Here is a 22285-nt window from a genome sequence, read left to right as displayed (position 1 = left end):
AAGGTCCCAGCTGGGCTGGGAGCACGGTCGGAAGGGTCTTGTGTGGAGATTTGGACAGAGGCCTGCTGGGAGGGGCGGCTGGAGGAGGGGCAGGACAGCAGCCTGTTCTCAGCCTTCAGAATGAGCAAAAATCCCAGCCCACACTGGGACTCAGGAAGCTGCAAGGGGTCCCAGAATGCCAGTGAAGGCGTCAGCACCCCCTGTCCCCAGGACTGGCTTAAGAGCTTAGCCTATGGGCCGGGCGTGGTGGCTCATGCCTGTAATCCCAGCACTTCGGGAGGCCGAGGCGGGTGGACCACGAGGTCAGGAGATCGAGACCATCCTGGCTAACATGGTGAAACCCCGTCTCTACTAAAAATAAAAAAAAAAATTAGCCAGGCGTGGAGGCAGGCGCCTGTAATCCCAGCTATTCAAAGAGGCTGAGGCAGGAGAATTGCTTGAACCTGGGAGATGGAGCTTGCAGTGAGCCGAGATCGCACCACTGCACTCCAGCCTGGGGGACAGAGTGAGACTCAGTCTCAAAAAAAAAAGAAAAGAGGCCAGGCACGGTGGCTCACGCCTGCTTTCCCAGCACTTTGGGAGGCCGAGGCGGGTGGATCACAAGGTCAGGAGATCGAGACCATCCTGGCTAACAGGGTGAAACCCCGTCTCTACTAAAAATACAAAAAATTAGCCGGGCGTGGTGGCGGGCGCCTGTAGTCCCAGCTACTAGGGAGGCTGAGGCAGGAGAATGGCGTGAACCCAGGAGGCAGAGCTTGCAGTGAGCCGAGACTGTGCCACTGCACTCCAGCCTGGGCGACAGAGCGAGACTCCGTCACAAAAAAAAAAAAAAAAGAACTTAGCCTATGACCCAGACAGATCTGAGTTCCCAGGTTCAAATCCAGTCTCAGGACACCTCCTGGGCCAGAGACAGCGTGGGGAGGCTGGTGGACTGGGGATCGTGCACACTTTGCTGAAGGCCCAGGGTAGGCTTCTTGGAAGTGGAGCATGGGATCTGGGTTTTGTAGGGTGAGTAGGAGTTCGGTGGAGCCCCCCAGAAGAACTGAACTCCAGGCAGAGCCTGCTTTGTAGGCTGAGGCCTTGAGATGAGTGATGTCATGATGAGCTGGGGTGTGTTCATTTCTCACGGGGCACTGAGCCAGGGGTTGGGGAGGGCAGAAGAAAAGGCTGGAAGGTTCCAGGTGTAGGGTAGGGGCCAAGGTCAGTGCTTCAGCATGGGGAGTCCTGATGGCCAAGCCCTGCACAGTGAGCACTTTGAGGCGAGTCTGTGGTCACGTGAGTGAGGCCCAGGCATCTGCGGAGGGGCGATGGGATTATGACCAGGGATTTCTTTTTCTTTTTCTTTTTTTTTTTTTTGAGACTGAGTGTCACACTGTCGCCCAGGCTGGAGTGCAGTGGCGCGATCTCGGCTCACGGCAACCTCTGCCTCCCGGGGTTCAAGTGATTCTCCTGCCTCAGCCTCCTGAGTAGCTGGGACTACAGGTGCCCACCACCACACCTGGCTAATTTTTTGTATTTTTAGTAGAGACGGGGTTTCACCCTGTTAGCCAGGATGGTCTCGATCTCCTGACCTTGTGATTCACCCACCTCGGCCTCCCAAAGTGCCGGGATTACAGGCGTGAGCCACCGTGCCTGGCCTCTTTTCTTTTTTTTTGAGTCTGAGTCTCACTCTATCGCCCAGGCTGGAGTGCAGTGGTGCGATCTCGGCTCACTGCAAGCTCCACCTCCCAGGTTCAAGCAATTCTCCTGCCTCAGCCTCTTTGAATAGCTGGGATTACAGGCACTCGGCACCACGCTTGGCTAATTTTTGTAGTTTTAGTAGAGACAGGGTTTCACCATATTGGCCAGGCTGGTCTCGAACTCGTGACCTCAGGTGATCCACCCGCCTCAGCCTCCCAAAGTGCTGGGATGACAGGCGTGAGCCACCGCACCCAGCCATGATCAAGGGTTTCTAATAAAAAATTAGCAGGGTGTGGTGGTGCATGCCTGTGGTCCCAGCGTTAGGAGGCTGAGGTGGGAGGATTGCTTGAGCCCAGGAGGTCGAGGCTGCAGTGAGCCATGAGCCACTGCACTCTCCAGCCTGGGTGATAAGAGTGAGACAGTCCCTCAAAAAAAAAAAAAAAATCTCCCCAGCCTCTTCCAGTCCTGGGGGACTGTATTTGCCCAGGGCCTGGGGAAGGGGCTAAAAATATACCCCCTCCCTCCTGCCAGTCTAACAAAGGACGAGCCTGTGGCTAAGGGTCAGTGATCACCCTTGGAGTCTTGCCAGTGAGCCTGCGTTGGGGACCACAGCGTATGTGCAAGTACTTGTGCCTGTGGTGGGGAGGTCTGGAGCCGTGTCTGGGCCACACTGCGTGCCACAGACTCCTCAGGGGAGGGCGAAGGTGTGGATGACGTTTCCTCCCTCACCCGTGGCTCACTGCCACGTGTACTGCGTGTGTGCACAGACGGTCTGTGGGGCCATGAACACCGGTCACGCTGCTGCACACAGGTGCCTTCGCATCTGTCACTGGTTGTGCTTTGGTGTGGCAATAATGGTGAAAGCAGCAAACGGTCCCAATCGTGAAGCGCAAGGCCACAGGATCACCCCCTTCTGTGGATCCTCTCACTTTTTGGTTTTCTCCACATACTGATGAGGAAAATAGGCTTAGGATAAATAACTTGGCCAAGGTCACCAGCTCACAAGAGGCCCTGCTGGATTTGAACGTGGTCCAATGCTGAGCCCCTCTCTTAAGCATGTGACCTGCCAGCAAGCCGAAGCCCTGGTTCAGAGCCTAGTCGCTCTTGTCACTCTTTATGTACCGTTTTTTTTTTTTCTTTCGAGACTCCGTCTTGCTCCGTTGCCCAGGCTGGAGTGCAGTGGCGCGATCACAGCTCACTGCAGCCTCAACCTCCCAGGCTCAAGTGATCCTCCCCCTTCAGCATTCCGAGGAGCTGGGACCCAGGTGCATGTCAACATGTCTGGCTAAGTTTTAAATTTTTAGTAGAGACGGGATCTTGCTGTGTTGCCCATGCTGGTCTCGAAGTCCTGAGCTCAAGTGACCCTCCTGCCTCGGCCTCTGAAAGTGCTGGGATTACAGGTGTGCACCACCACACTCAGCCTAATTATGTCCAGTTCCAACAAACCCACGAGCTGGTTCTCCAGCCCACACCTGCGCAGAGGTTAGAGAGGCAGAGGTGGCTACAAACAGCAGCAGAGCAGAATCACTTTGATTGTGAGGAAACAGAGTCAGAGCAGAGACCTGAGGCACCCAGTTCAGGCAGCCACAACTCAGGGCCCCTGGGGTGACCCCTCCGAGATGGGACTGGGGTGGCCTCTGACCTCGTGGGAGTGTCTCGGGGCCAAGAGGGGCACTGAGGCCGGGCGGTGGGGCAGGCACTGTCTTCAGAATCACTCAGCACTCTGGGCTCCTCTCCCCAGCACCACTTCAGGACACCAGCCCGGGCCCCATCTACTTCTTGGACCCCAAAGTCACACGCTTTGGCCGCAGCTGCACCCCTGCCTACTCCATGCAGGGCCGGGCCAAGTCTCGGGGTGAGTACTGGAGCCAAGCAGCCGCACAAGGACCTGCTTTCCAGGGTCCAGCGACTCTCCTGCCCTGTCCTCCCTCCCCCTCTTATCCTTGGAGTTCTTAGAATGCAGAGTCTTTGGAGTGATCAAATCCAAGGGACACGGAGGAGGGGCCACCACTGCAGTGCCCACCGGGGCTGGGAGAACTGAATGAGTGAAGTGGGTCAGGGTGACAGAGGCCCTGGGCACACATGGCCACAGAGGCAGCTGGCCTAGGTGTCAGGAGGTGAGAGGTGAATGGGGACTGTGGCAAATTGGCAGTGTCCTTCACAGGCACCCAACAGTTTGCCCGCACACCTGACGCACCTGCCTGACTCCATTCTCCCATCCACCTGCCCACTCAGCCACCATCTATCCATCCACCCACCCACCCACCCACCCAACCATCTATCCACCCATCCATCCACCATCTACCTAACCATGTATCCACCCACCCACCCACCCACCCATCTATTCACCCATCCATCCACCCTGCACCCAACTATCTATCCACCCATCCATCCACTCATCCATCCACCCACCCACCCATCCATCTATCCACCCATCCTTCCACCATCCACCCACCCATCTATCCACCCATCCATCTACCATCTACCTAACCATGTATCCACCCATCCATCCACCCATCCATCCATCCATCCACCTACCCATTCATCCATCCATCCATCTACACATCCATCCATCCATCCATCCCCCATCCACCCATCCACCCATCCACCCGCTCCTCCTTCCACCATCCACCCAACCTTCTATCCACCCATCCACCCACTCATCCATTGACCCACCTAGCATCCACCCACCCAACCATCCATCCACCCACCCATCCATCCATCCACTCATCAACCCATCCATCCATCCATCCATCCATCTACCCACTCACCCATCCAGCTATCTATCCATCCTTCCACCCATCCACCCATCCATCCATCCATCCATCATCTATCCACCCACCCACTCACTCATCCATCCATCCACCCACCCACCCACCCATTCAGCCACCCACCTACCCACTCATCTATGAATCCTTCCTTTTTTCCTTCTACTTATCAACCGTTCCATCCATCCATCCATCCATCCATCCACTCATCCATCCATTTACAAATCCCTTCATGAACCATTCACTCCCCGCTCAACCACTCACCTCCTACCTATCCTGTTCACCCATCAACTCAGACAGTCAACTGCTGCAGAGTTGGAGTAGATTTGACATGCCTTCCTTTTTATGGGATCCCAGTCTGGTGGGGCAGTTAGATGCAGGGGCAGACCATCCCACCTCAGTGTGCTCACGTCTGGAGAGAGGGGAAAACCCAGGCTGCGGGGCTCAGGAAGGGCTGTGAGGGCTCTACCCTGGATGGTCTGGGGAAGGCAGCAGGGAGGAGGGGTGGAAAATGAAGGCGTGCTTGGCCCTGGGTCCAGCTTGGGCATAGTCCTGGAGGCTTGAAACACAGACCATGTGTATGGAGGATGGGGAAGGGAGAGAAAGGCACCCGGGCTGCTTGAGAAGCGTTGTGAGCTCCAGGGTGCATGTGGGCCATGGGGAGCCAGGCCGGGTCTCTGGGCAGGTGAGGACATCAGTGCCACCTTTCCTTCCCCACTCTCTCAGATCCGGAGGTGACGCCAGGCCCTGGGGCCTACAGCCCAGAGAAGGTGCCCCCTGTGCGCCATCGGACACCGCCGGCTTTCACCCTGGGCTGCCGCCTCCCCCTGAAGCCCCTGGACACCTCAGCCCCTGCCCCTAATGCCTACACCATGCCCCCTCTGTGGGGCTCACAGATCTTCACCAAGCCCAGCAGCCCCAGCTACACGGTGGTGGGCCGCACACCCCCTGCCCGCCCCCCGCAGGATCCTGCTGAGATACCAGGCCCGGGCCAGTACGACAGCCCGGACGCCAACACCTACCGCCAGCGCCTGCCTGCCTTCACCATGCTGGGGCGGCCCCGGGCCCCGCGCCCCCTGGAGGAGACCCCCGGCCCCGGAGCCCACTGCCCAGAGCAGGTCACCGTGAACAAAGCTAGGGCTCCAGCGTTCTCTATGGGCATCCGCCACTCGAAACGGGCCAGCACCATGGCCGCCACCACGCCCTCCCGGCCTGCGGGGTACAGGCTGCCCGGCCGCTGCTGCTAGGCCAGGCCTGTTTCCCACACGGTGAACGGGGGCGGACGGGCCTCTCCTGGGGCCTGGCTTTGGCTGGAGGGGCTAGAAGGCGAGAGGGGCTGGGAAAGGAGTCTTCTCTCCCCTTTCCTGAACTGTCCAGGTCCTTCTAGGACACCTGATCCTTCCAGTCCCTGGGGGCTGTGACCCATGGCCCTCTGCAGGGTGCAGGGTGAGTCTCCTTCCAGTGCCCCAGTTTCTTCCAGGTCACGCCAGGCCAGGCCAAGCCAGGCGGGGAAAGGGACACCTTCCGGCCCTCCCCAGTAGCTGGCTGGAGATGGAGCTTCCTGTGGCCTAGAACTCGGCGTCCAGCCCCACTAGGGCCTGGGTCCCCATCACAGCTTGGGTTAGCCCCGGTCCCAGCCCAAACTCAGGCTGGAGGCAGCCCCGAGGCCTGTGCCTTTCCCACTCCACCTTCTACAGTTGCTTAGCCAATAAACCTTTCCTGGGCTGGAGAGCTGTCAGCATCACACGTGCTTACTCATTTAATGTGTCTATTTTTTTTTTTTTTTGAGACGGAGTCTCGCACTCCCGCCCAGGCTGAAGTGCAGTGGTGTGATCTCGGCTCACTGCAAGCTCCGCCTCCTGGGTTCACGCCATTCTCCTGCCTCAGCCTCCCAAGTAGCTGGGACTACAGGCGCCGGCCACCACACCCGGATAATTTTTTGTATTTTTAGTAGAGATGGGGTTTCACCATGCCAGCCAGGATGGTGTCGATCTTCTGACCTTGCGATCCTCCTGCCTTGGCCTCCCAAGGTGCTGGGATTACAGGCATGAGCCACCGAGCCCAGCCTTAACGTGTCTATTGATGTCACAGAAAAGAGACCCGAACGCTGCCCTCCAGAGCCAGACCCGTAGCCCTCCAGTGCCCAGGGGGTCTGAGAGACCAGAAGAGAGACCCAGGGCGAGGGGAGGCCGGAGGTGGAGCCAAGCTTTTGAGCAGGCAGCCAGGTAGGCTTCCTGGAAGAGGCAATATTGAAGCTGTGTTTTGAAGGATGTATAGGAGCTTGAGGTATTCTAATATCTGCCATCAGTAGCTGCTTGCTATGTTTTGGATATTAATAAAGATCATCTAAACTTCATAGCAACTCAGGACCAGGGGCATTTACTGAGAGGAAATGATGCTTTGGAGAGACTGGACATTTGTCCTGGGGCATGCTGTGAGCCCCCACCTCAGTCTGATGTCAGGATTTGAACTCTGGACGTTGGACTCAGTTCCTGCCACTGTCTCCAAGGGACAGGAAGGAAACACACCGGGGGTGCCGTGTGACTGAGCCCTCTGTGTGCCAGGGAGGGATGGCACCTGGACCACCTTACAAACCTCCCATCCAGAAAGACCCTAATCCTGGAGCTTGGGAGGGTGCGACACTGCCCCGGGACCTCCCTGAGGGATGCAGCCTGGGAGGCATGCAGGGCGCAGAGAGGGGGTGGTGGGGCTGCTCTCTCCTCAGCCCACAGCCCTCAGCCTGGGGCCGCCAAACCTGTCCCACCCTTTACACATTAGGTGAACACACCCCAGGACCCAGCAGCCTGGATCCCCTGCATATGCCTGGACACGCACCCAGACACAGTGTCCACCCTGCGCACAACACACACACCGCGCGCAGGTCCAGCCGCGGCTCCAGTCCGACCAATCGCGCCCACGATCTGCTCCTCCCGCGGACGCACAGGGGCGATCTGAGTCCGACACGCGCCGCGGCAGAGACGGCCAATCGCGGCCGCGCGCCTCGCTCCCCTCCCCCACCTCCCCGGCCCCGCGGGCGGCGCCGGCTGTGATCTCATCCCCTGAATTATCGATCGGGCTCCGGGCAGCCTCGCCCCTCCCTCCCTCCCCACCTGCCAGCGCGTCCCGCCCCTCCCTTTGTTCCCGGCAATCAGCCCTGCTTGGGGCGGGGCAGGTGCAGGGGAGCTCCAGCCAAGTCGGGCCAGGAGGCTGGGTCCCGGGGTGACAGTGACACCCCGTTTTCTGGTGCAGAAGGAACCGACCCTTGAGGCCAGGGAAGGTGCGGCCGGTCTCGGAGAGGTTGAGGCTGGGGACGGAGCGACCGGCCTGGGAGGCTGAGGCCCAGAGCTCAGATGAGCTGGTGCGGGACTGGGCTCCCCAGAAGTGAGGGAGGAAGGGCCGCGACCCTCCAGCCCGCTCCCCTGGGTTACAGCCGGAGAAACTGAGGCCGGGACAGGCCGCAGAGCAGGGGCCCGGCTCCGCTCCTAACCCCGCCCTCCCCCCAGCCGGCACTCCTGGGTCTGAGCCTCGTCTGTGAGCCCTCGGCCGCGCCCCTTCCCCTCCCCGCGACTCAGTTTCCCCACTAAGAAATAGGGGTGACCCTAAGGTACCTTCTAGCTGGAACAACGGAGAGGGAGGGGCTGACCTTAGGGTCTGGGGTTCTCTTTTCCCTGGCCGCGCCTCCCCGGGCCTCAGTTTCCCCACTAGGAAATAGGGGAAAGAAGGGATGTGGAATTTCTAAGCTTCTCCAGCTCGGTCCTTCTGGGAACTTGGGCGGCGGGCGGGGGTGGGGGGCGCAATGGGGAGGGTCGCTGACGGGGTTCTGGGTTCAAAGCCCCGTCCCGCCTTGGCTGAGGGTTCCAGGCCAGCGCCCGGTGTCCTCGGAGGGCCTCAGTTTCCCCAGCCTCGCGGCCAGGCGCCGGGACGAGGAGGGCCGGGGTCCCAGGGGCGCAGCCCCCCGCGGCTGCGCGCTGGGCCGGGCGGATGACATCACCGGGCCGGGGGCGGGAGGGAGCGGGCGGAGCGGGAGGGCTTCCTCCGCGCCAGGCGCAGCGCCCGGTCGGGCTCCGTCGGGCGGCCGCGGCCATGACGCAGGGTCCGGGCGGGCGCGCGCCCCCGGCGCCCCCAGCGCCCCCCGAGCCCGAGGCGCCCACCACCTTCTGCGCATTGCTGCCCCGAATGCCGCAGTGGAAGTTCGCGGCCCCGGGCGGCTTCCTGGGCCGCGGCCCGGCGGCGGCGCGGGCGGCTGGGGCCTCGGGGGGCGCGGACCCCCAACCCGAGCCGGCGGGCCCGGGGGGCGTCCCGGCGCTGGCGGCCGCCGTCCTGGGCGCCTGCGAGCCCCGCTGCGCCGCGCCCTGTCCCCTGCCCGCGCTCAGCCGCTGTCGGGGCGCGGGGTCGCGGGGGTCGCGGGGCGCGCGGGGGGCGGCGGGGTCCGGGGACGCCGCCGCCGCCGCCGAGTGGATCCGGAAGGGCAGCTTCATCCACAAACCCGCGCACGGCTGGCTACACCCCGACGCCAGGGTCCTGGGGCCCGGGGTCTCCTACGTCGTGCGGGTGAGTCCCCCCCACCCCCCCGGGAGCCCGTTCGCGGCGGCCTCCCCTCCCCCACCCTCTCCTCCGGGACCCCCGGACCCCGCGAGCCAGGTGTCCCCTCCCCATCCTTCCTGCTCGCCCGCCACCCCGGACCCCCATCTCCGGCCGGCGCCCGGCGGCTGCCCCCACCCGGAGGCACTGGGGTCGGGGTTCCCACGGCGTCACGTGGGGAGGGGCGGGGAGAGGGCGGCGGGGGAGGGGCGCGCATGCGCAGGTGCACCGCCCCCCCCCTCGGACTGGGCGGGCGAGGCCGAGAGCGGCGAGCGGCCTGGGCGTCTCTGCCATCGGAGCCCCCTGGACAGCTGTTCACGAATGACAGACGGGGCCCGAGACGCTGGCCTGCGGTGGGGGTGCGGGAAGGGGTGTTTGGAAAGGGGCTGGCGCCCGGACAGACCCCAGGATTCCAGATGGGAGGCTGCAGGGACTTCCAGGGCGGCCAAAGAAGCGGCCTTTGTTTATTTATCCTGGGTCTTATGATAAAAGAACCTTTTCAAACACACGGGGAAGTCGGGCGCCTGGACACAGCACGCCTCCACCTAGGAGGGTAACCTTCCCCTCTGCTGACGGGTCTGCCCCTCTCTGTGGTTTATAGTAAACCGTGTGTAGTCACCTGCAGGGGTGACAGCGCCGTGCATAGTCCCCCGTCTTCTGAGAGAGCAGCTGTCCTACAGCTGCAGTCATTACGGCGTCTGGGAAAATGATCAGCCACTCCCGCAGGCCACTGCCGGTGGGTGCTCCCAGCTCCTCCCGTCCTCTGCGGCCAGGAACATGAGCCTGTGTTCGCATTGGGTTGTGTCTTTGCTTTTCTGGACACTGAGTTCAGTAGGGTCCTTCCCTCTACACTGAGTTGAGAAGGGTCCTTCCCCCTACGCTGGGTTCAGTGGGGTCCTTCCCCCTACGCTGGGTTCAGTGGGGTCCTTCCCCCTACGCTGGGTTCAGTGGGGTCCTTCCCCCTACGCTGGGTTCAGTGGGGTCCTTCCCCCTACGCTGGGTTCAGTGGGGTCCTTCCCCCTACGCTGGGTTCAGTGGGGTCCTTCCCCCTACGCTGGGTTCAGTGGGGTCCTTCCCTCTACACGGAGTTGAGAAGGGTCCTTCCCCCTACACCGAGTTGAGAAGGGTCCCCCTACAATTCCTGTGCCGTAGGAGTCTGACCTTATTTGGGAACAGGGTCCTTGCAGATGTAATCTAGTTAAGATGAGGCCTGGCTGGATCAGGGGTCTCTGTAAGGAGAAGGAACTTTAGACTCAGATGCACAGAGGAGCGGGCCGTTAGGAGACAGGCAGAGGTGGGGGCCTCAAGCCCGGGCCCACCAAAGCCTGCGGGAGCCCCCGGAAGCTGGCTGCGAAACCTCACTCCCCCACGTGTGGTCCCCAGGCGCGCTCGGCCTGTGCAGTACAACCGGCTTCTGCCTCCCCAGGACCCGCTTCCGCCTCCCCGGAACCCGCTTCCGCCTCCCCAAGACCCGCTTCCGCCTCCCCAGAACCCGCTTCCGCCTCCCCAAGGCCCGCTTCCGCCTCCCCAAGACCCGCTTCCGCCTCCCCGGAACCCGCTTCCGCCTCCCCAAGACCCGCTTCCGCCTCCCCGGAACCCGCTTCCGCCTCCCCAAGACCTGCTTCCGTCTCCCCAGGACCCGCTTCCGTCTCCCCGGGACCCACTTCCTCCTCCCCCGGGTCTGTGCAGATGCCAGGCCTGGTTGGGCCTGTTTTCCCCGGTGGCATCGAGCCGCCCTCGCCGTCTCCCGGCAGTTTGTCCTACAGGTTTAACGCCGACGGCCGGCGTGTTCCGTGGAGGACGCGTGGGCTTCCTTCACACCACATCCATCGGGACCAGTCAGGTGTGGCCATTGGCCGTGGATGTGGGATTTAGAATGTTCAGAATTCAGGCGCCAGGGTTGTTGAGGCTCCGGATGTTGGCGGATAACTGCTGCTTTCTGTCACTGCAGGAAATATTTAGCATACGCTTCCCCTGCCCGGCACAGATGATGAGTAGACAATGAGAGACCTCGTTCCTGCTCTCAAGGAGCTTGGATTCCAGTGGGAGAGACAGTCAGACAGTCAGAAGAGGACAAACAGATGAGGAAATAGGTTCTGGTAGCGGCTCTGCAGAGCTAAAATCGTGTGATATTAGAGCGGGAGGCTGGGCGGCTGCCCCTCCCAGGAGGCGACCTTGAAGCTGAGACCTGAGCCATGGAAACCCCGGCCGTGGGGTTTGCAGACATAGTTCTAGACGGGGCACAGCAGGTGCAGGTGCAAAGGCCCGATGCGGTGGGGATTGCAGACAGAGTTCTAGTCGGGGCACAGCAGGTGCAGGTGCAAAGGCCCGATGTGGTGGGGTTTGCAGACAGAGTTCTAGGGGGGGCACAGCAGGTGCAAAGGCCCCACGTGGTGCGGATTGCAGACAGAGTTCTAGGTGGGGCACAGCAGGTGCAGGTGCAAAGGCCTGATGTGGTGGAGTTTGCAGACAGAGTTCTAGGCGGGGCACAGCAGGTGCAAAGGCCCCACGCGGTGGGTTTACAGACAGAGTTCTAGGCAGGGGCACAGCAGGTGCAAAGGCCCCACGTGGTGGGGATTGCAGACAGAGTTCTAGGCGGGGCACAGCAGGTGCAGGTGCAAAGGCCCCATGCGGTGGGATTACAGACAGAGTTCTAGGTGGGGCACAGCAGGTGCAGGTGCAAAGGCCTGATGTGGTGGGGTTTGCAGACAGAGTTCTAGACGGGGCACAGCAGGCGCAGGTGCAAAGGCCCGATGCGGTGGGGATTGCAGACAGAGTTCTAGTCGGGGCACAGCAGGTGCAGGTGCAAAGGCCTGATGTGGTGGGGTTTGCAGACAGAGTTCTAGGCGGGGCACAGCAGGTGCAAAGGCCCCACGCGGTGGGTTTACACACAGAGTTCTAGGGGGGGCACAGCAGGTGCAAAGGCCCCACGTGGTGGGGATTGCAGACAGAGTTCTAGGTGGGGCACAGCAGGTGCAGGTGCAAAGGCCCCATGTGGTGGGATTACAGACAGAGTTCTAGGCGGACATAGCAGGTGCAGGTGCAAAGGCCTGATGCGGTGGAGTTTGCAGACAGAGTTCTGGGGGGGCACAGCAGGTGCAAAGGCCCCACGTGGTGGGTTTGCAAACAGAGTTCTAGGCGAACACAGCAGGTGCAGGTGCAAAGGCCTGACGCGGTGGAGTTTGCAGACAGAATTCTAGGGGGGGCATAGCAGGTGCAAAGGCCCCACGCGGTGGGTTTGCAAACAGAGTTCTAGGCGGACACAGCAGGTGCAGGTGCAAAGGCCCAATGTGGTAGGGTTACAAAGAGAGTTCTAGGCGGACACAGCAGGTGCAGGTGCAAAGGCCTGATGCGGTGGAGTTTGCAGACAGAGTTCTAGGGGGGCACAGCAGGTGCAAAGGCCCCACGTGGTGGGTTTGCAGACAGAGTTCTAGGGGGGCACGGCAGGTGCAGGTGCAAAGGCCTGACGCGGTGGAGTTTGCAGACAGAGTTCTAGGGGGGGCACAGCAGGTGCAGGTGCAAAGGCCCCACGCAGTGGGTTTGCAGACAGAGTTCTAGGGGGGGCACAGCAGGTGCAAAGGCCCCACGCGGTGGGTTTGCAGACAGAGTTCTAGGGGGGGCACAGCAGGTGCAGGTGCAAAGGCCTGACGTGGTGGAGTTTGCAGACAGAGTTCTAGGCGGGGCACAGCAGGTGCAAAGGCCCCACGCGGTGGGTTTACAGACAGAGATCTAGGCAGGGGCACAGCAGGTGCAAAGGCCCCACGTGGTGGGGATTGCAGACAGAGTTCTAGGCGGGGCACAGCAGGTGCAGGTGCAAAGGCCCCATGCGGTGGGATTACAGACAGAGTTCTAGGTGGGGCACAGCAGGTGCAGGTGCAAAGGCCCCACGCGGTGGGTTTACAGACAGAGTTCTAGGGGGGGCACAGCAGGTGCAGGTGCAAAGGCCTGACGTGGTGGAGTTTGCAGACAGAGTTCTGGGGGGGGGCACAGCAGGTGCAGGTGCAAAGGCCTGACGCGGTGGAGTTTGCAGACAGAGTTCTGGGGGGGGGCACAGCAGGTGCAGGTGCAAAGGCCTGACGCGGTGGAGTTTGCAGACAGAGTTCTGGGGGGGCATAGCAGGTGCAGGTGCAAAGGCCTGACGTGGTGGAGTTTGCAGACAGAGTTCTAGGGGGGCACAGCAGGTGCAAAGGCCCCACGCGGGGAGCGGACCTGGTGCGTGTGTGTCACGGCAAGGAGAGCCATGAGACTGGAGCTGATGGAGAGGGAGCGGGACTCTCTCTGTGGGCTGTGGTGAGGAGTGGGGGTGGTTTTAAGTTGGGGGTGGCGCAGAGTGTGCGGTTTTGAAAGCCCTTCCAGGGGCCGTGTGGAAGTGTTGCTGAGGGAGGAGGAGGGTCTGGTAGGGCAGCAGAGACCCGGGAGGAGGCTGCGAGGGATGGCGGTGGCCCAGGCCAGGGGACCTAGGCAAGGGGAGAAGTGGACAATGAGCCTGTGTTGGAGCCCGGAGGAGTTGCTGATGGACGAGGGGCCCTGGCCCCAGGGATTCTGACCGGCCTCAGCCCCCAGCGCTGTCCCCCGGGAGCCCCGTCCCCCGGCACCTACATCACAGCAGGCACAGGGACAGCCGGTCCCTCCTGGTCACAGGGAAGCTTGATTAAGGAGGGGAATAGCCAAGCCCCATCACCCGGGGGCTGCGGCCCACGGCTCAGGCCCGCAGGGCTCTTCCACACTGGAGGGACCCTGTGCACTGAGGGAAACTGAGGCACAGAGAGGCAGAGCTGTGTCTGAGGTTACGCAGTGAAAAGCAGGACCAGAACCCGGGGCTGAGGGTCCTCCCATGGGAGCCGGAGAGAACATTCTGAGGGCACTCGTCACGCACGCACCTGTGTGGGGCACAGCAACAGCCCCCAGTGTCCACATCCAGCCCTCGGATTCTGCGAAGGTGCCCCTCACATGGCGACAGGGGACCTGCAGGTGGGACCGAGTGAGCAACCCTGAGATGGGATGATTTGGGGGCCCGGTGTCCTTGCAGCAGGGGGTGAGAGTCGGAGAGAGACCGGAAGAGGCTGCGCTGTGGCTGCTAACCGGGAGGAAGGGGCCCCCAGCCAAGGGATGTGGGCCCCTCAGGACGCTGGGAAAGGCGGAGCGGATTAAGAACCAACTCTGCCCACACCTTGATTTTAGACTTCTGACCTCTAGACGTAAGCGGATTAGCTCGCGTTGTTTGGAGCCACTCAATTTGTGGTGATTGGTGACAGCAGCAAGAGGGAGTGGATGGGCCGGGCGACTCAGCCGGCATCGCAGAACCCCCCAGAACCCTGCAGCGATCCCGGTGTGTGGGAGAGAAGTTGGACGCCGGATAATCAGCGGCGTGCGCCCCGCGTCTGAGCGCCGTGGGCAGCATCGGTGCAAATGCAGCACCTCCAGCGCCGAGGCTCACGCGGTGCTGAGTTCCGAGGAGCCCTGGGTTCCATTCTCCCCACAACCCTGCGGCTTCCACCCATTTTATAGATGAGGCAGCTGAGGCACAGCAGGGCAAAGAGCTGCCCGAGAGCCCGAGAGCCCTCCCCTGGGTCACGGCACTCGCGATGCCTTTGGGGCTGTCACCACAGACCTGACTCGGAGCCGCTGGGCGCCGAAGGGACCTTGATTGTCTCCTGCGAGAAGAACCCGGGGTCGGCGGCTCTGGGGTTGGTTAATTCAGCAGCTCAGTGACTTTGTCACGGGTCCAGGTCATTGTTATTTCCCCGAAATTCATGCCAACCTGGAACCCCAAAATGAGGCCTTCTGTGGAACAGGCTCTCTGCAGGTGTCATTAAACGAGGTCACGTTGGATTCAGGTCACCCTGACCCGGTGACTGCCGTCTTTACGAGAAGCCAAGTGAGGGCACAGAGAGAAGGACGTGGGACAGGATGAGAGGGGCAGAGACGAGCGATGCAGCCACGGGCCAAGGATGTCAGGGAGCCCCGGCCACCACCAGCGCTGGGAGAGGCAGGACGGGCCCTCCCCTGCTGCCTCCAGAGGGGACGGGCTTCCGGCCCTCAGGCCTGTGTGAGGAAGCATTTCTATGCTCTTTTTTTTTTTTGAGATGGAGTTTCCCTCTTGTTGCTGAGGCTGGAGTGCCGTGGCACGATCTCGGCTCACCGCAACCTCCGCCTCCCGGGTTCAAGCGATTCTCCGGCCTCAGCCTCCCGAGTAGCTGGGACTACAGGCGCCCGCCACCACACTCAGCAAATTTCGTTTGTAGTTTTAGTAGAGACGGGGTTTCACCCTGTTGGCCAGGCTGGTCTTGAACTCCTGACCTCAGGTGATCTGCCCGCCTGCGCCTCCCAAAGTGCTGGGATGACAGGTGTACGCCGTCGCGTCCGGCCCATTTCTGTTGTCTTAAGCCCCGTTTGTGGGGATCTGTTAGGGCGGCCACGGGAGACCGACCGCCTTCCCGGGGCCTCTGCTGGGTCAGTTCCTCCCCTGGCCGAAAGGCAGTGGCTCTGGTTCGGCAGAACAGGGTCCCCTGTCTCTGTGGGGCTCCTTTTGTGAATGGGGACATTTTTCCTGAGAATCCCCCGCCGACTTTGCCGTGGGTCTCATGAGCGCAGCCCGGCACTGCCCAGCAGAACCGTCCGTGTCTGCACCGTCCCGTGTGGCTGCCGTGACTTTAAACGTAAGCGGCCACAGGCAGCAAGCAGCTGCCGTGCTGGACAGCTCGGTCTGGATGAATCTTCACGCCTGATCTTTGGGCCTCACCTGAAGGCATAGATCTGAGCAAGATGTCTCTGTTGAGAAAGACACAGAGCTTGTCTCCTGGAGAGGCCAGGGTTCGTGCCAAGGTCTGTGGACACCGACCCCATGTTCTCCCGCATGTACCATTTTGGCGCTGGGCTCGTCCATACACAGAAGTCCCGTGAGTCAGGCCGTCCTGCTCTCTGCGGTGCCCTCACGCACCTCACCTCGTGAGCACTTCAGGGAGAGTTTCCTGTGCGTGTCCGGCTCTGCTCCAGGTGCATGGAGCCCAGGCTTGGCGGGGGATGGACGCAAACTGGGACACGGTCGGCAAAATGACACTTCATCCTTCCTGCATCGCGGGTCCCTTACGCTGGGAGGTGCGGGAGAGGGTGACGGAGATGGTTCAGCTCCAAATGCAGCTTTTCCTTGAAGGCGAGGGGTCAGGTGTGGCCAGTTGACACGGTGGATGAATCCCATGGCTCGACAGCATCCCTAAAGATCTGGGTTCTGGCCGGGCGTGGTGGCTCACGCCTGTAATCCAGCATTTTGGAAGACCAAGGCGGCAGGATCACTTGAGCCCAGGAGTTTGAGACCAGCCTGGGCAGCTTGGTGAAACCCTGTCTCTACCAAAAAAGAAAAAACATTAGCCAGGCAGGGTGGTGCACACCTGTGGTCCCGGCTACGTGGGAGGCTGAGGCAGGAGGAGCACGTGAGCCTGAGAATTCGAGGCCACAGTGAGCCAAGATCATGCCACTGCCCTCCAGCCTGGGTGGCAGAGCAAGACCCTGCCTCAGAAACAAAACTCAGGTTTTGTTTCTGAGAACAAAGAACCCATATCTGGGTTCTTTCTGTCCTTCTCCCATCCAAGTACCAATCAGGCCCGACCCTGCTCAGCTTCCAAGGCCAGACGACATCGGGCCGTTTTCAGGACGGTGTGACCACAGTCTCTCCCATCTTTCTGTGCCGCCATCCTCGGCACGCTGGCTTGGCGACCTTCAGGGTCACAAAATGGTGGCCACAGCACCCGACGTCGCTGGGACCCAGCCACATCCACTGGGAGCAGAGGTCATCCCTTCCTGGAGCTCTTTGTGAGAGACTCCGGACGTTCTCCCTCCTCCATTGGCTGGAAATGGCAAACCCTTCACTTGTGGAAGGGAACGGAGCCACCAAACTGGCTTAAAGACCAGCGGCATCTGGGAACCTGTTGCAAATGCTGATTCTCGAGCCCCACCCCAGACCTGCTGGGTCAGAGACTCTGGAGGGCTTGGAGAGCTGCGTTCTGTGAGTCCTTCAGGTGATTCTGAGTCACACTCAGGTCTGAGATCCACCAGCTGAAGCTGCGTGTGGCCGTCCTGCCGATCAACTACCACTATTTATAGCAAGCATTCTGTGACCCTTCACTCCTGAAATGAAACCCAAGTGTACCTGTAACACCCACCTATGCAGGAACTCCCCCAAGTCAGTACGATGCCCCAACCTCAATGAAACGGAGAAACACACACCTACACAGGAACTCCCCCAAGTCAGTACGATGCCCCAACCTCAATGAAACGGAGAAACGCACACCTACGCAGGAACTCCCCCAAGTCAGTACGATGCCTCAATGTGAATGAAACGGAGAAGCACACACCTATGCAGGCATTCCCTCCAAGTCAGTACGATGCCCCAACCGCAGTGAAACGGAGAAACGCAATGGTGGTGATTCCTAGTAACTCGAAATATGTTTCAGCCGGTAAATGTGCAGGGTCCACTCTCCGGGAAGCACAGAGGCCGCCACAAAGGCCACCATTCCTGTGACAGCCACAGACAGGGCAGATGCAGGCTGCGATTCTGCAGCTCCGACACCACGGCCGGAGTCACACAGACGATGTGGCTTCTAAAATAGTGAACAACTATTTTAGTCCAACGTGTATTAAAGTCCACTAAGTCCAACTTGTATTAAAATGATGCTGCCAGGCACGGAGGCTCACGCCTGTAATCCCAGCACTTTGGGAGGCTGAGGCGGGCAGATCACCTGAGGTCAGGAGTTCGAGACCAGCCTGTCAACATGGTGAAACCCCGTCTCTACTAAAAATACAAAAATTGGCTGGGTGTGATGGCAGGCAACTGTAATCCCAGCTACTTGGGAGGCTGAGGCAGGAGAATCGCTTGAACCCAAGAGGTGGAGGTTGCAGTGAGCCGAGATCACGCCACTGCACTCCAGCCTGGGCGACAGAGTGAGACTATGTCTCAAAACAAACAAAAAATGCCAAAAAGTTAAAGAGAATTACCTTATGATCCACCAATTTCACTTCTTGGATATATACCTCCCAGAAACGGAGAGCAGGGACTTGAAGGGATGTTTGTACACTCACGGCCACAGCAGCATAACTCCCAGCAGCCCAAAGGTGGAAACAGTCCAGGTGTCTGTTGATGGATGAGTGGATCAACACAGCATGGCCATCCACATGCTGAAATATGACGTGGCCACGGCGTGGCCACCCACACGCTGAAATACGGCACAGCCATGGTGTGGCCATCCACATGCTGAAATACGACGTGGCCACGGCATGGCTATCCACACGCTGAAATACGGCACAGCCATGGCGTGGCCATCCACACGCTGAAATATGATGTGGCCATGGCATGGCCATCCACACGCTGAAATACAGCACAGCCACGGCGTGGCCAGCCACACGCTGAAATATTATGTGGCTACGGTATGGCCATCCACACACTGAAATATGACGTGGCCATGGCGTGGCCATCCACACGCTGAAATATGATGTGGCCATGGCATGGCCATCCACACGCTGAAATACAGCACAGCCACGGCGTGGCCAGCCACACGCTGAAATATTATGTGGCTACGGTATGGCCATCCACACACTGAAATATGACGTGGCCATGGCGTGGCCATCCACACACTGAAATATGACGTGGCCATGGCGTGGCCATCCACACACTGAAATATGACGTGGCCACGGTGTGGCCATCCACACGATGAAATACGACATGGCCATGGCATGGGCATCCACACGCTGAAATACGACGTGGCCACGGTGTGGCCATCCACATGATGAAATATGACATGGCCACGGCATGGCCATCTACACGCTGAAATACGGCACAGCCATGGTGTGGCCATCCACACACTGAAATATGACAATGTGATGCAGCCAAGGAAAGAAACGAGTCTCTGACCCAGGCATGAGTGGATCAACACAGTGTGGCCATCCACACGCTGAAATACGACGCGGCCAAGAAAAGGAACGAGGCTCTGACCCAGGCCACGGCACGGACGGACCTTGAGGATGTCTCACTCGATGAGAGACTCCAGACACAGAAGGACAAGCTTTGTGCAATTCCACCCATCAGAGGTCCCCAGAGCCATCAGATTCACAGAGACAGAAAGTAGGATGGGGCTGGGGAGGGGACGGGGAGTAAGTGTTTCGTGGGGTCAGCTTGAGTTTGGGAAGATGAGGACGTTCTGGAGAGACGGTGGTGGTGGCTGCACAGCCACGGGAATGCGCTGAGTGCCACTGAACCGTGCGCTTAAAGACAGTCAAAACTCTAAATTTTATGTTATGTGTGTTTTACCACAATAAAAAAGCAAGCACACGAAAACGCGCCACTCTCTTGTGTCATGGGCCACGTGGAGTTAGGTTGGAGGCGTGTGGCAGTCATGGAAGGCTTTCCCCACATGATGCCCGGAGGAAGCTCCGAGGCCCTGGGGACAGTTTGGTGTCATTGTGAGTCCCCCCCTCCTGTAGTGCCGGCTGCCCAGCCTCGCGATGATGGCCAACAGGGCCCCACGTTTCCGCGGTGCCCCCAGGGCAGCACGCACCCCTCGCCCCTGTGGAAAGCCATGGCCGGGGGCACTGATGGGGGCTGTGGCCAGTGGGAGGGGCATCCTCCTGGCCAGGGGCGGAGGGCAGCACTGGTCAGCATGGCGCAGGGTGTCAAAGAAATTTGCCTTTAAATAGTTTCAACCTTAGATCAAAGAAACAAGAACAGTAGAATACGTAGAGCTTTTGTAAGTTTGGAATTCTATCGAGACGAAAAGTTCCAAAGAAGACTAGTACAAAGAGTTCCCGTGTGTCATTCACCTAGATTCGCCGATTATTAACATCTTGCCTCATTTATTCTGTCTGTATAAATTATTATTATCATTATTGAGAGACGGTTTCGCTCTCGTTGCCCAGGCTGGAGTGCAATGGCGCAATCTCGGCTCATCGCAACCTCCGCCTCCTGGGTTCAAGCGATTCTTCTACCTTAGCCTCCCAGTGTATAAATTATTATTATTACTGTCGTTATTATTGATGAACAATTGAGAAAGTCTGCAGCCGTGATACCCCTCTACCCTCAAACACGCTAGGGTATATAGTCTAAGGACAAGGATTTTCTCCAGCGTAGCTATGGTATGATTAACAAAGTCAGGAAATGTACCGTTACAATCCTGCGATCACATTTTCAGTGTGTATTCAAATGTGACCAGTTTTCCCAACGGTGTCAGAGCAACCTTTATTTTCCCATCCCACATTGCATTTAGCCATCCTGCCTTTTTTTTCTTTTTTTGAGACAGGATCTCGCTCTGGATCATCCAGGCTGGAGAGCAATGGTGCCATCTCAGCTCACTGCAACCTCTGCCTCCTGGGTTCAAGCGATCCTTGCACCTCAGCCTCCTGCTGAGACCTCCCAGGCTGCTGGGACCACAGCTGTGTGCCACCATGCCCAGCTAATTTTTATTTTATTTATTTTATTTTTTTAGAGACAGAGTCTGGCTCTGTCGCCCAGGCTGGAGTGCAGTGGCACCATCTTGGCTCACGGCAACCTCCGCCTCCTGCATTCAAGTGATTCTCCTGCCTCAGCCTCCCGAGTAGCTGGGACTACAGGTGTGTATCACCATGCCTGGCTACTTTTTGTATTTTTTTTTTTTTTTTGTAGGGACGGGGTTTCACCATGTTGCCCAGGCTGGTCTTGAACTCCTGAGCTCAAGCCGTCTGTCCGCCTCGGCTCCCACAGTGCTGGGATTAGAGGCGTGAGCCACTTGCCCCGTCCGTCCTGTCTCTTTAACCACCTGTAGCCTCACAGTTGTTCCGTCCTGGGATCCATGGAGCCAGTCGTGTTGAAGAGTGCACACCGGCTGCTGGGCTGCCGTCCCTCAGTTTGTGTCTGCCTGGTGTTTGCCTGCAGTTGAGTCGAGGTTGTGTTTTTGGCAGGACGCACAGAGGGGTGCTGTGTTTTCCCAGCTCTTCATGTCAGGAGGCCCCCCGGGTGCTGGTTTGTCCTGATACTGGTGCTGGAGACTTTGATCACCTAGTGTCCTGGGGCGAACGGTGTTCCCCAAAACTCACGTCCTTATTTGGAAAAGGACCTTTGCAGACGTGGTTAGTTAAGATGAGGCCATACTGGAGTTACTGAAATAGGGTGGGGCCTAAATGCAATGGCTCGTGTCCTCTAAGAAGAGGGAAATTTGCACAGAAGGAGACAGCTGTGTGGAGGAGGCAGAGATGGAGTAACACGGCCACAAGCCAGGGACGCCGGGAGCCCCCAGAAGCTGGAAGAGGCAGGAAGGACCCTCCCCCGGGGCTTCGGAGCGAGCGAGGCCCTGCCCACAGCTTGACCTCAGACTCCCGGCTCCGGGACGTGGAGGGGATCTGCTCCCGTGGCCCCCAGCTGTGGCCTTTGCTCACGGCAGCCCTGGGAAATGAATGTACTTGGTGAAGGTGATGTTTCTCCCCCGTAAAGCTCTGTTTGTTTCCCTTATAATGAGGAAGATCTGTGGGGACTCATGGAATTGGGGCTCAGGTGCATGGGGACGTCGCAGTGCACGCCCCGGGAGCCACTCGCAGGCCAGGCCGTGCACGTTTCCAGCCCAGCGCTGCCTGCGGCCTCCCCAGCCCTGGCCCCGGCATCCGGTCTTCCTTTCCTGGAACGTGATCTGGGGAGACAGATGTTGACACTGTGCAGACATCCTGGATCCCGGCTCCCAGCAAACCTTCACGCACTGGTTTTAGCAAAACCTTAGGGTTCTTGTGTGAATGGACACTTTTCATTTTATTAATATATTTATTTTAATGGAAAACCAGGGAGTTATGGTTGCAGTGTGAAGTGTCCTCTTTTTCTCATATAATTTTTTAATTTTTTTTTTAGATGGAGTTTTGTTCTTGTCACCCAGGCTGGAGTGCAGTGGTGTGATCTCGGCTCACCGCAACCTCCGCTTCCCAGGTTCAAGTGATTCTTCTGTCTCAGCCTCCCGAGTAGCTGGGACTACAGGCATAAGCCAACATGCCCAGCTAATCTTGTATTTTTAGGAGAGACGGGGTTTCACCATGTTGGTCAGGCTGGTCCTGAGCTCCTGACCTCAGGTGAGCCACCCGCCTCGGCCTCCCAAAGTGCTGGGATGACAGGCGTGAGCCATTGTGCCTGGCTCTCATGCAAATTTTAAAAAATGCAGATATAATTTGCATACCCTAATCCCAACTGTTTAAACTGTGCAGGCCAGTGTATTTAGTGCAGCCACACCGTTCTGCAACCCTCACCCGTGTCTAGT

The 22285-nt window shown here is 59.2% G+C and overlaps 2 protein-coding genes across 6 annotated transcripts in view; both read left to right on the top strand.

Annotated features, from left to right (window-relative positions):
- CIMAP1D (CIMAP1 family member D) overlaps positions 1-6179 on the top strand; it is a 51127-nt gene extending 44948 nt beyond the window's left edge. For 2 of the 3 annotated variants that reach the window (XM_055370985.1, XM_004059601.5), the window contains exons 3-4: positions 3422-3535; positions 5175-6179. In XM_055370985.1, the coding sequence (XP_055226960.1) occupies positions 3511-3535; positions 5175-5695 (546 nt within the window). In that variant the 5' untranslated portion in view covers positions 3422-3510 and the 3' untranslated portion in view covers positions 5696-6179. Of the gene's footprint in view, positions 1-2909; positions 3081-3421; positions 3536-5174 lie in introns of those variants that run through there. The other variant, XM_063701898.1, reaches the window with a different exon arrangement.
- Positions 6180-8447: 2268 nt separating this feature from the next.
- SHC2 (SHC adaptor protein 2) overlaps positions 8448-22285 on the top strand; it is a 42685-nt gene continuing 28847 nt past the window's right edge. Inside the window, exon 1 of one of the 3 annotated variants that reach the window (XR_008674085.2) lies at positions 8448-8999. Coding sequence is in view for 2 of the 3 variants with exons in the window: in XM_055370980.1 (XP_055226955.1) it covers positions 8532-8999 (468 nt within the window). In the remaining variant the exon portion in view is untranslated. The remainder of the gene's footprint in view (positions 9000-22285) is intronic. The other 2 variants (XM_055370980.1, XM_031006676.2) reach the window with 2 other exon arrangements.

Source organism: Gorilla gorilla, chromosome 20, assembly GCF_029281585.2.
Source record: "Gorilla gorilla gorilla isolate KB3781 chromosome 20, NHGRI_mGorGor1-v2.1_pri, whole genome shotgun sequence".
NCBI lineage: Eukaryota > Metazoa > Chordata > Mammalia > Primates > Hominidae > Gorilla > Gorilla gorilla.
Note: the sequence above shows the minus strand (reverse complement) of the source record. Positions and strands in the feature narration are given on the sequence as shown.